This window comes from Lucilia cuprina, chromosome 6, assembly GCF_022045245.1.
Source record: "Lucilia cuprina isolate Lc7/37 chromosome 6, ASM2204524v1, whole genome shotgun sequence".
Classification (NCBI taxonomy): domain Eukaryota; kingdom Metazoa; phylum Arthropoda; class Insecta; order Diptera; family Calliphoridae; genus Lucilia; species Lucilia cuprina.
This window is the reverse complement of record NC_060954.1, coordinates 49,971,006-49,984,772: the sequence shown is the minus strand read 5'-3', so window position 1 is coordinate 49,984,772 and position 13,767 is coordinate 49,971,006. Positions and strand designations below refer to the sequence as shown.

Here is a 13,767-nt window from a genome sequence, read left to right as displayed (position 1 = left end):
TCTATCTATCTATCTATCTATCTATCTATCTATCTATCTATCTATCTATCTATCTATCTATCTATCTATCTATCTATCTATCTATCTATCTATCTATCTATCTATCTATCTATCTATCTATCTATCTATCTATCTATCTATCTATCTATCTATCTATCTATCTATCTATCTATCTATCTATCTATCTATCTATCTATCTATCTATCTATCTATATCTATCTATCTATCTATCTATCTATCTATCTATCTATCTATCTATCTATCTATCTATCTATCTATCTATCTATCTATCTATCTATCTATCTATCTATCTATCTATCTATCTATCTATCTATCTATCTATCTATCTATCTATCTATCTATCTATCTATCTATCTATCTATCTATCTATCTATCTATCTATCTATCTATCTATCTATCTATCTATCTATCTATCTATCTATCTATCTATCTAATCTATCTATCTATCTATCTATCTATCTATCTATCTATCTATCTATCTATCTATCTATCTATCTATCTATCTATCTATCTATCTATCTATCTATCTATCTATCTATCTATCTATCTATCTATCTATCTATCTATCTATCTATCTATCTATCTATCTATCTATCTATCTATCTATCTATCTATCTATCTATCTATCTATCTATCTATCTATCTATCTATCTATCTATCTATCTATCTATCTATCTATCTATCTATCTATCTATCTATCTATCTATCTATCTATCTATCTATCTATCTATCTATCTATCTATCTATCTATCTATCTATCTATCTATCTATCTATCTATCTATCTATCTATCTATCTATCTATCTATCTATCTATCTATCTATCTATCTATCTATCTATCTATCTATCTATCTATCTATCTATCTATCTATCTATCTATCTATCTATCTATCTATCTATCTATCTATCTATCTATCTATCTATCTATCTATCTATCTATCTATCTATCTATCTATCTATCTATCTATCTATCTATCTATCTATCTATCTATCTATCTATCTATCTATCTATCTATCTATCTATCTATCTATCTATCTATCTATCTATCTATCTATCTATCTATCTATCTATCTATCTATCTATCTATCTATCTATCTATCTATCTATCTATCTATCTATCTATCTATCTATCTATCTATCTATCTATCTATCTATCTATCTATCTATCTATCTATCTATCTATCTATCTATCTATCTATCTATCTATCTATCTATCTATCTATCTATCTATCTATCTATCTATCTATCTATCTATCTATCTATCTATCTATCTATCTATCTATCTATCTATCTATCTATCTATCTATCTATCTATCTATCTATCTATCTATCTATCTATCTATCTATCTATCTATCTATCTATCTATCTATCTATATCTATCTATCTATCTATCTATCTATCTATCTATCTATCTATCTATCTATCTATCTATCTATCTATCTATCTATCTATCTATCTATCTATCTATCTATCTATCTATCTATCTATCTATCTATCTATCTATCTATCTATCTATCTATCTATCTATCTATCTATCTATCTATCTATCTATCTATCTATCTATCTATCTATCTATCTATCTATCTATCTATCTATCTATCTATCTATCTATCTATCTATCTATCTATTTATACGCCCAAAATTTCAAAATAAAAAGAAGTCTATAGATCTTTTTTTTTTGACATACAAAATCACACTGTGAAAACTTCCAGAAAATCGATTCAGCGGTTTCGTTACTGAATCTTCCTTCACAACTACTCATGGTTACAGTTGGGATTAAATACAATACATTTGTGGTAATGATTTCAATGCGAACCTTTACTTGAAAGGTCAGTAAATCTTCAAGCTGCTGTTGAGTTTGAGAATGAAGTAAAGACTCTTAACTTAATAGAAGCTAAAGCAGAAGGATTCATTTAAAATTATGGAAATTTAGTAACGTTTTTATATGTCCGATACACTACTTGAACTTTTTTCACCGAATGCTTCTTTGTGATTATGAATATTCTCTTACGATAGCACGAATCATTAGAGATCGTATGTTTGCAGTGTACCGAACCGAACCTGTACCGAACGCAACTGACTCGTTTGAAGCGAGCATTGGTTGCATATATATCTCTTAAAAACTAATCCCGTTCGACTACTATTTGTTTCAAGACATTCACACAATATAAATTTTAAAAAGGATTAAATTTAGTGGAACTACGACCAATCTTTTTACATATGTATTAACTGCATTATACACGAAATGACGAAATCAATACTCACCTAAAAAGCTTTCGATTTTCTTAAGCTGAGATACAGGATCATCAATTAAGCGATCACCATTAACAATCAAAATCTGTTCACGTGGGAAGACTTCCAACCAACGATGTAAATGTAAATGGTACATAGATATGCTTAATGGACGATAGGATTCATTTACAGTACCATTTGGGAATATAGCCAACTCCTCAAAGGATCTAAAAAACAAAGACAAAAAATAAATAAACAATTAAATTTTTGATGTAAAAACATTTTTAGAGGTATACAAATTAAATATTTTTATCTTCTTTACACATTGTACTGACATTTTTGAAACATAAAATGCATTCAAAAGTGGAAAAAAGAAAAAAAAAAAAACCGACTGACTTACTTGGATAAAATTTGTGCTGCAGAATTGGCCATATTTGCTTGTGGACTAGCTGTTGTTGACTCATAGTGGCGATGGCTGTTATATGGATTTTTAAAATTTGTTTTAATACCACCTGCCCCAGAGCCATACACATTACCATTACCACTCCCACGACCACTACCTCCACCGCCTAATGAATTGTCATAAACTTGCGATGAGGAGTAACCAGCATTTAATTTGTTGTATAACATTGAATGTGAGGATACTTTACCCGCATTTGCTGACGACGATGAAGATGATGAGGAGGACGACGATGAAGGTGCTATTGTTGGTTGTGGCTGCTGTTGCTGTTCGTTGGCTAATGGTAGTGTGGCTGTTGCTGCATGACTTCGTAATTGAGTGTAATCAGAAATGGCTCTTGTCACCGGTTCTCTTACTATAAGCAACAATTTAATACTGGCATTCATGGCCCGTACACGTTCTGGCACCTGCAACATACAAACAGACAAACAAACAAACAAACAAAAAAAAAAATACTGAACAATAGGTACATAGTAATTTGTTTTTTCAGAAAAATAAAAAATAGCCAAATATTTGAATCCCAAAATGAAAAGACAATAATGAAGTTAATGAAAAGTTAAATACAATTTTTATACTGCTATATACTGTTTGTAAATGTATCTGAGTAGGGTTCTTATATACAAATTACAGGCGAATTTAGGTTTTGAACCAAAAATATGTTTTGTAGCAATAATGGGTGATAGCAATAAAAGCTCTGCGATTCTTTTTTAAATAGAGCTGAATGACAGCTAAACCAGTACTGAATTAGAATTGAACTGAACTATAACTGAACTAGAACTGAATTAGAACTGAACTAGAACTGAACTAGAACTGAACTAGAACTGAGCTAGAACTGAACTAGAACTGAACTAGAACTGAACTAGAACTGAACTAGAACTGAACTAGAACTGAACTAGAACTGAACTAGAACTGAACTAGAACTGAACTAGAACAGGGTGATAGCAATAAAAGCTCTGCGATTTTTTTTAAATAGAGCTGAATGACAGCTAAACCAGTACTGAATTAGAACTAGAACTAGAACTGAACTAGAACTGAGCTAGAACTAGAACTGAACTAGAACTGAAATAGAATTGAACTAGAACTGAACTAGAACTGAACTAGAGCTGAACTAGAACTGAACTAGAACTGAACTAGAACTGAACTAGAACTGAACTAGAACTGAACTAGAACTGAACTAGAACTGAACTAGAACTGAACTAGAACTGAACTAGAACTTTACTAGAACTGAACTAAAACTCGTTTCAAGTCAGATTCTCCTTCTATTCATTATTATTATTAAATTGGTGGTAATATTATTTCTTAAATCTGAATACATTAAAATTTTTTTCGTAATATAATTCATTTCCATTAAATCACATTATTCTAATTTAGTTACTACCCCTTTATGTTGCAAACCAAATTACCCCCAGGACCTTCAGACATATAAATTCTATTATTATATTTATTAAAGGAAAAAAATCTCTTTTCTCCCACTCCGTTTTGAGTTTTAGAGAGAAATCAGTTTAAGAAATAAGAAAGAACCTTAAAGCAACAAATAGTATTTTTAATAAAAATAAAATATATTTTATATATAAAATACATTGTTGTAATATTGTACATAGGTGTTTAATTATGTATGTACGATTTTGTAATGGATTCCACCCTATAGAACTTAAAAACTAAAATCAGGACTTAGTGGTATTAGGACTAAATTACAACTCAAACCAAATGAAACTGAATTAAACTAAAACCGACCTACAACGTGACTTCAAATATACTACAACTGAAGTAAAACTATTTTCTTAATCGACACTAATAAAAATATCTCTTGAAATATTTATTATAGAAACTGCAGGGTTTTAATAAGTGCAACAACGATGTGGACCCTCAACATGAACTGAGTAGTAAATGCACACTAGTGGTCAAGTTTTGTTGGCTTTTTAAAACAAAAGAGACTATTTACAGTTTATTATGCTGCCATCTTTTATTCCAGTGGCTTGTTCTTTTTTCAGTTCCGTTCTCTTTTACTTCCTTTTAATATTATTAAAAAATATGGCTGAATTTATTTTGTAAGTGAATGTATTTGTAAATTGTATTAATACACTATAACAGGATATTGTAGCTCTTATAGAAATTTCTTTTTGTTTGAGTGTATTTTAGAGTAATAAAAGCCAATTCTTTACATTATTCCTTTTTTTTTGTTATTTTGTAGTGGGCTGTTACAACAAATTGAAGCGAAAGTAATGCAATTAAACATTTTGTAATAAATGGGTTTGGAAAAGTTGAATAGGATTTTAATTAAATGTCGTAGTTTAAATAATGAATGACTTTAAATACTTGTGTATAAATAACTGTATTTATATGTTTTTTTTTCTATTTTATATTTTTAGTATTCAATAGAAGTATGTAGTAGATTTTTAAAGAAATCTTTAGAAATATTAAATTTAAAAGAAAAATATTCGGCTGTGCCTAATCTCCTATACCCTCCATTAAACCGTATGCCGAAAAGGAAATGATTTTCTATAAATATCAGTGAGAGAAAGATTAAGTCAACTCTCTAAGTTATCTTCGAATTAACAAACTATGAACATACATACATATGTATTTGAGAGGTAGGATCAATTAAGGACTATTTGTCATAAAATTTGAACTAGAACTGAACTAGAACTAAACTAGAACTGAAGTAGAACTGAACTAGAACTGAACTAGAACTGAACTAGAACTGAACTAGAACTGAACTAGAACTGAACTAGAACTGAACTAGAACTGAACTAGAACTGAACTAGAACTGAACTAGAACTGAACTAGAACTGAACTAGAACTGAACTAGAACTGAACTAGAACTGAACTAAAACTGAACTAGAACTGAACTAGAACTGAACTAAAACTGAACTAGTACATTCCTTATTTGTTTGTTATATACATGTATATCCTTCATTTAGTATGAATTACTATTTTTTATTGTTTATATTGAAATGTATAATTAAATTAATTCAATTTTTTATTACATGTTTTTTTAATATCATACTAATTTGGTATGATATTTCAAAAATAAATACACATAGTTTAAATAAATACAAAATTGAATTTCTTTTTTTTTTAAACAATAATTGCTTTGACATTTACACAGCAACATGTATTATCAGTGATGGTTTTTTATAAACCGATAACTGAATAAAAAAAATAATTAAAACCTTTGTTTTGTGCCAAAAACTAATAAAAACTAAAAAAGAATTAGAAATTCTGCATGCTGCATGTTAGGCTGCCAAGTTAATTTTTTTATAGTTAAAATGAAAAATAGTTTAAGTTTTTTAAGTTAATATTTTTTATTTTATTTAGTGTTACGATAGAATTTAATATGTTGATATAATACGAGTCAGTTATTTAGGTTATAGTAGATTCGTTCAGTGTAAATGATAGAAATAATTTTGTTGATAAGTGAAAAATGTTTTTGTTTGCTGCAAACATTTTTTTCAGTGTATAATTTGCTTACGATAGTAATAAAATTATATTAATAAAATTTTATAGCAAAAACAGAGCAAAATATATAAAAAAAACTTAATAAAATAATAAAAAACCGAAAACTGGTAATTAAATATAATAAACATGTTTTTTTTTTTCCTTTTAATGGTAGGAGAGTGCCAACAAGTTTTTACTAACACAGGTTTTAAATTAGTATTTGCAACAGAGAAAGAGAGAGTGACAAAGAGGGCAATAGTGTGAATAAAGGATTTCCGGTAAGAGAATTTTTATTATTCACCCACACATACACATGTTTTTTTTTACAGAAGTACAAGCATACTTACATCAGCAATTATTTTAATGTATTTGCAAGTGCTTAATTTATTAATTAAATAATTGATTATTTTTTCATTAATATTTCAACACTTTTTTCAATTAACTAATTGTTGTTAAATTTTCAGTTATTGTTTTAATGGATTTAAATTAGTCTTTAATGTGGATAAACAATTGGTTTATGAATGTCTCAATTTAAGTAAAAAAAAAAACTAAATAAATTGTGGTTTTATATTTATGTTTGCTTAACCGCATGACACGAATAGTTATATCGAAAGATTTTTAGCTGAAGTGTGTTTACAAGGGGGGTTCATATGAACGGGGTTTACAAAGTTATTGCAATTCGATAAAAGCTTGTAGGTTTTTATCATAACAAATCCTAAAGTCTAGAATTTAGCATGGATGTTGGTAGCTCTACAATCTGTAAAACTGATGATAACTAACTATGCTCAATATTTTGGCGTAATCTTGGTGATCACAGATTTTTCGAGTTTGCAAGGAAAATGCACTTTTATGTTTTCTCACAAAATATGAGTTTTTGGTAGAAAATAAAAGTGATCACAGATTTTGCTTGTTTTTGCTGTATCTCTTATGGTTTTCGAGAAAAACGCAATTTTATGTTTTCACTCAAAATGTGGGTTTTTGTTATGAAATAAAAGTGATCACATATTTTGCTTGTTTTTGCTGTATCTCTTATAGTTTTCGAGAACAAGGCACTTTTATATTTTCATTCAAAATATGGGATTTTGGCATGAAATAAAAGTGATCACAGAATTTACACTTTATATTTTCGCTCTATAATATAACTCTTTGGTATGAAATATAAGTGATCACAGATTTCGCTTGTTTTTGCTGTATCTCTTATAGTTTTTGAAGAAAACACACTTTTATGTTTTCATTCAAAATATGAGTTTTTGGTAGAAAATAAAAGTGATCACAGATTTTGCTTGTTTTTGCTGTATCTCTTAAGTTTTCGAGAAAAACGCACATTTATGTATTCACTCAAAATATGGGTTTTTTGTATGAAATAAAAGTGATCACAGATTATGCTTGTTTTTGATGTGTCTCTTATAGTTTTCGGCATGATATGAAAGTGATCGCAGAATATACTTGTTTTTGCTGTATCTCTTATAGTTTTCGAGAAAAACGTACTTTTATATTTTCTCTCAAAATATGGTTTTGGTATGAAATAAAAGTGATCACAGATTTCGCTTGTTTTTGCTGTATCTCTTATAGTTTTCGAGAAAAACGCACTTTTATGTTGTCACTCAATATATGGGTTTTTAGTAGAAAATAAAAGTGATCACAGATTTCGCTTGTTTTTGCTGTATCTCTTATAGTTTTCATGAAAAACGCACTTTTATATTTTCACTCTAAATACGGGTTTTTGGTAGAAAATAAAAGTGATCACAGATTTCGCTTGTTTTTGCTGTATCTCTTATAGTTTTCAAGAAAAACGCATATTTATATTTTCACTCTAAATACGGGTTTTTGGTAGAAAATAAAAGTGATCACAGATTTCGCTTGTTTTTGCTGTATCTCTTATAGTTTTCAAGAAAAACGCATATTTATGATTTCACTCAAAATATGGGTTTTTGGTATGAAATAAAAGTGATCACAGAATTTGCTTGTTTTTGCTGTATCTCTTATAGTTTTCGAGAAAAACCCACTTTTATATTTTCACTTATTATGGATTTTCGGTATGAAATAAAAGTGATCACAGATTTCGCTTGTTTTTGCTGAATCATTTACAGTTTAAAAAAAAACGCACTTTTATGTTTCCGCCCAAAATATGGATTGTTGATATGAAACAAAAGTAATCAATTAAGTTTTCACTCAAAATATGGGTTTTTGGTATGAAATAAAAGTGATCACAGATTTCGCTTGTTTTTGCTGTATCTCTAATAGTTTTCGAGAAAAAAGCACTTTTATGATTTCACTCAAAATATGGGTATTTGGTTTGAAATAAAAGTGATCACAGACTTCGCTTTGTTTTTGCTGTATCTGTTATAGTTTTCGAGAAAAACGCACTTTTATGTTCTCACTCAAAATATAAGTATAAAACAAAAGTGATCACAGATTTCTCTTGTTTTTGCTGTATCTGTTATAGTTTTCGAGAAAAACGCATATTTTTGGTATGAGATAAAAGTGATCACAGATTTTGCTTCTTATAGTTTTCAATAATTTTATTTTATAAACATTTATAAAAGTCCTACATACATAGGTCTTAGTACCCAAGTTAACTAGAACTGAACTAGAACTGAACTAGAACTGAACTAGAACTGAACTAGAACTGAACTAGAACTGAACTAGAACTGAACTAGAACTGAACTAGAACTGAACTGAACTAGAACTGAACTAGAACTGAACTAGAACTGAACTAGAACTGAACTAGAACTGAACTAGAACTGAACTAGAACTGAACTAGAACTGAACTAGAACTGAACTAGAACTGAACTAGAACTGAACTAGAACTGAACTAGAACTGAACTAGAACTGAACTAGAAAACTGAACTAGAACTGAACTAGAACTGAACTAGAACTGAACTAGAACTGAACTAGAACTGAACTAGAACTGAACTAGAACTGAACTAGAACTGAACTAGAACTGAACTAGAACTGAACTAGAACTGAACTAGAACTGAACTAGAACTGAACTAGAACTGAACTAGAACTGAACTAGAACTGAACTAGAACTGAACTAGAACTGAACTAGAACTGAACTAGAACTGAACTAGAACTGAACTAGAACTGAACTAGAACTGAACTAGAACTGAACTAGAACTGAACTAGAACTGAACTAGAACTGAACTAGAACTGAACTAGAACTGAACTAGAACTGAACTAGAACTGAACTAGAACTGAACTAGAACTGAACTAGAACTGAACTAGAACTGAACTAGAACTGAACTAGAACTGAACTAGAACTGAACTAGAACTGAACTGAACTAAACTGAACTAGAACTGAACTAGAACTGAACTAGAACTGAACTAGAACTGAACTAGAACTGAACTAGAACTGAACTAGAACTGAACTAGAACTGAACTAGAACTGAACTAGAACTGAACTAGAACTGAACTAGAACTGAACTAGAACTGAACTAGAACTGAACTAGAACTGAACTAGAACTGAACTAGAACTGAACTAGAACTGAACTAGAACTGAACTAGAACTGAACTAGAACTGAACTAGAACTGAACTAGAACAGAACTAGAACTAGAACTGAACTAAGAACTGAACTAGAACTGAACTAGAACTGAACTAGAACTGAACTAGAACTGAACTAGAACTGAACTAGAACTGAACTAGAACTGAACTAGAACTGAACTATAACTGAACTAGAACTGAACTAGAACTGAACTAGAACTAGAACTGAACTAGAACTGAACTAGAACTGAACTAGAACTAAACTAGAACTGAACTAGAACTGAACTAGAACTGAACTAGAACTGAACTAGAACTGAACTAGAACTGAACTAGAACTAATCTAGAACGTAATTTCTTTCATCAGTGTTAATAAATCAATAACGATATTTTGTCTCAAAAAATTTATAAAAATTTTTAATATGTTGTTTTATAAGTATTTAAAACATAAATATACTTTAATTTACTTGCAATTTATTTATTTTATTATATGTATTAACTGAAACCAATTTCAATCCCATAAATTGTTCTATATTCTTAATTTGAAACATATTTTAAAAAATTCTATTATATATTTTTATTCATTGTGAAAAATTGCATTAAATAATAATTTCATCGTTTTTTGTTATTATTATTTTTTTATCTTAGTTGTACAATTTTCAATTTTTCCATTATACGTTGGTATTGGTATAAATATATTTTGTCGTTTGGGTATTTTATACACATGTACATACATGTATCAGTGCAATTCTGTATACTATATTGCATGACGAGTTTATACTGTGAAAAATTCTATAAAATTATATTGTATATGCATCACTCTATCTCTTTTAGTTATTTTTCACTTTTTCTATTTTTTTCTATAAATATAGCTAAAGGCATGACCCCACACAGACGCACACAATCGTAGAGTCTAACACGAATACAGACACATTTTAAAATCCTTTCATTGCATTTCGAAGTGCTTTTGGTTATTTTGCTCAAACATGATGCACAGACACAACATTTTTTCCAAAGATTCCCGAAGGCATTTTAACTATTCATATTTTTTTTCTGTTGCAGATGTTGTACTATATAGTGGAATCATGTTATTATATCGGGGATATGTATTTAAGCAATAAAACAATTTTTTTTTTGTTAATATGAATGAAATAACTGCCTTTAATTCAATTTCTTCTTCATTTGGGAGCTGTAAATTATATTCTTTTTGCAATTGTTAAAAATTTTCTATTTATAATTGTTTGTACGTTTTTATTGGCTGAATAAATTTAGTCTGTTTTGGGTTTTATATATTTCAAAAATAGATTTATTTAAAACAAATTTAATCAATCAACTCTTTTAAATTGTGTCTTAGTATTTGCTTGCCATTTTTGTCTCCCAATCATTGTCTGCATTACTGACGTTAGATGGTTGTTGTCTACGCTTTTCTTTTTGCTCATACATGGTACGTGTGCATGTGTGTTTAATAGGGTGGACCTAAAATAAAAGCGACTGATGTTCTCATGTATTTTAGATTTTTTTGTTCTGATGCCAATATTTGCTGGCCTGGGTCAAAGGGAAAAAAGTATCTTTTTCAACATTGTAACGACTTTTTATATAATTCCTGCAGGGAAAGTGCGTTCTTATATATCACTTTTCATAATAATGTTCTTAAGTCGATATCTGGTGAGATAGGTCAAAGGATAAAAAGGTCCTTATTGGAGGTTTTTAACATTTTTTTCATATTTCTTACAAGAAAAGTATTCGGTGTGTTCTAAGATTCCACTTGTTTAAATATTGTAGGTCAAAGGATAAAAAGGACCTTTTTTATACTTTTATAATAGTATATAAATGTTTTTTATGAAGGCCTTTCGAAGGCCTTTTATATGATATCAACATCTTATAACATTGCTCTAAAAATGGAAATACTTCAAAAAGGATATTGCTATCCTTTGAACCATTTCAATGTATATTGACCATAGAACAAAAATTTTCAGAAATGCTACTTTAAAAGCTATTTGCTTCATGCAAAGAGGGCCACCCTAGTGTTAAAATATTCTAGATTGTGTTTGTGTTAGCTGCTCAAGTGTTGGTAAGTGTTTGGGTGTATAAGTGTAACGTCAAATTGTAATAAATATTAATAATGTCAATAATGAAGATTTATGACTTAATTCAACTTTATTTTTAACAAAATTTTTATAATATAATTATTTGAAAAATTTGTAACTTATCTATTATATAGAAAGTGCAACAGTGCGCTCCAGTACAATACTGAAAGAATGAAGGACTATTTGTATGATATAAAATTTTAGTATAAATAAGATCTACTCTGTAAAAATATATTTACTAGATATGGGATTTAATTTGTTATTCATACTAATTATAAAATTATGTGGAATATCTAGTTTAAAAAAGTAGTAAATTTTTTATTAGTTAGTTTAAAATATTTTCAAAATAAAACAAGTAGGAAAGTATAGTCGGGCATGGCCAAAATATTTAAGCCATTTATTGATAAAATACTAAAATTTCTAAATAAGGCTCTATATAGGTCAAATATGGGCCGATCCTCGGTAAATTTGGGAAAGGGATATATTTCTAAATAACAATTAGTTTTGTTGAGTTTCGTTGCGATACATATGGTTACAAGTCAATTTTAGACGTTTAAGTCATTTTTTGAAGGAAGGTTTGTATGGGGGCTAGGGTCAAATATAGGCCGATCCTTACGAAAATCTGCAGTATCATTTATACTTATATAAAACTTATTTGTGCTAATTTTTAGAGAGATAGCAGAATATTTGACATAATTATAGCATAAAAAGTTCAAATCGGTAGGTACGGTTATATGGGGGCTAGGTGAAATAATGGACCGATTTCAACCATTTTCAATAGGCTTCGTCCTTGTGCAAAAAAACATGCTTGGTCTAAATTTCATCAAATTATCTTGAAAATTGCGGCCTGTACCTTGCGCACAAGGTTTACATGGACAGCCAGCCAGCCGGACAGACGGACGGACGGACGGACATGTCTTAATCGACTCAAAAAATGATTCTAAATAGATCGGTATACTTTAAGGTGGGTATTGGACCAATATTTTTGTATATTACAAACATCAGCACAAACGTATAATACCCTCCCCACTATAGTGGTGTAGGGTATAAAAAGCCACACATCCTATGCATGTCTGATGCACATTAAATGCGTACATAACAAAATATTATCTACAAAATAAAATCAATTACTGGAAAATATGCTATAAATGGAATTTAGGAAATAAATTGAAATAAAAAATATCAAATAAGACTAAAATTCGAAATAAATGTAGCAGATAAATGCAATTTGTTTTCTTGATAAAATAATTCCGTAAAAAATAATATTGTAAAGGAAGGAGATTTTATAGTTTGTCATATAACAATGGTGGTAGAAGAGGAGTTTTATTTCTTTATGTATGAAAAGATGTTTTAAATATTTATAATGTTCAATTATGCCCGGCGTTGGACAGTATTTTAAGTGATTTTATTTACTCCTTTATGTCCTTTTCTAGACAACCTCTAGGTATAGACAATCAGACTTGCACAGAGATTTATAATCACACAAGTAGAGTAAATACATAATTGTGGTAACCATGTTCTAAGAGTAACATATTATGGTTAAAATTATGATTTCAGTCTGAATATATTATGGTTATTTTTAACAATTTTAAAATATCATAAGTTTTTGTTGTTGTATCAGCAGGTATGAAACAACATAACATATAATGCTTATTTATAATAACATATAATGGGTTTTTGTAATTTTAAATGGTTGTCAATAACAAAACTGTGTTCTTTGCTATCATTATTTAGTTACTAAAACTATAATTATGTTTCAGTGAATCACACTCAAATTTAAAATTGTCATGATGATGAAAATGGTTACAGTAACAACAATATTGTTTAAATCGTATTAGAATACCATTTATATGTTTTTGATAACAATATATTATTACAGTGAACATAATTTAGTTATAGTAACAATGTCGAATCATGCTCTTTTTCTCTGCGTGTATTACAAACTAACTAATATACACGTTTTTAAATATACGCCAAGCTCTCTAGAGATTGGGGCAATGAGCCTCAATATGAATGAATCGCTCAACCTCAACATGATAAAAATCTC

At 28.9% G+C, this 13,767-nt stretch overlaps 1 protein-coding gene across 1 annotated transcript in view; it reads right to left on the bottom strand.

Annotated features, from left to right (window-relative positions):
- Nucleotides 1–13,767, bottom strand: part of LOC111682088 — a 37,076-nt gene that overhangs the window by 6,615 nt on the left and 16,694 nt on the right. Inside the window, exons 4-5 of the mRNA XM_046953805.1 lie at nucleotides 2,655–3,121; nucleotides 2,288–2,481 (exon numbers count right to left, since the gene is read on the bottom strand). Of these exons, the coding sequence (XP_046809761.1) occupies nucleotides 2,288–2,481; nucleotides 2,655–3,121 (661 nt within the window). The remainder of the gene's footprint in view (nucleotides 1–2,287; nucleotides 2,482–2,654; nucleotides 3,122–13,767) is intronic.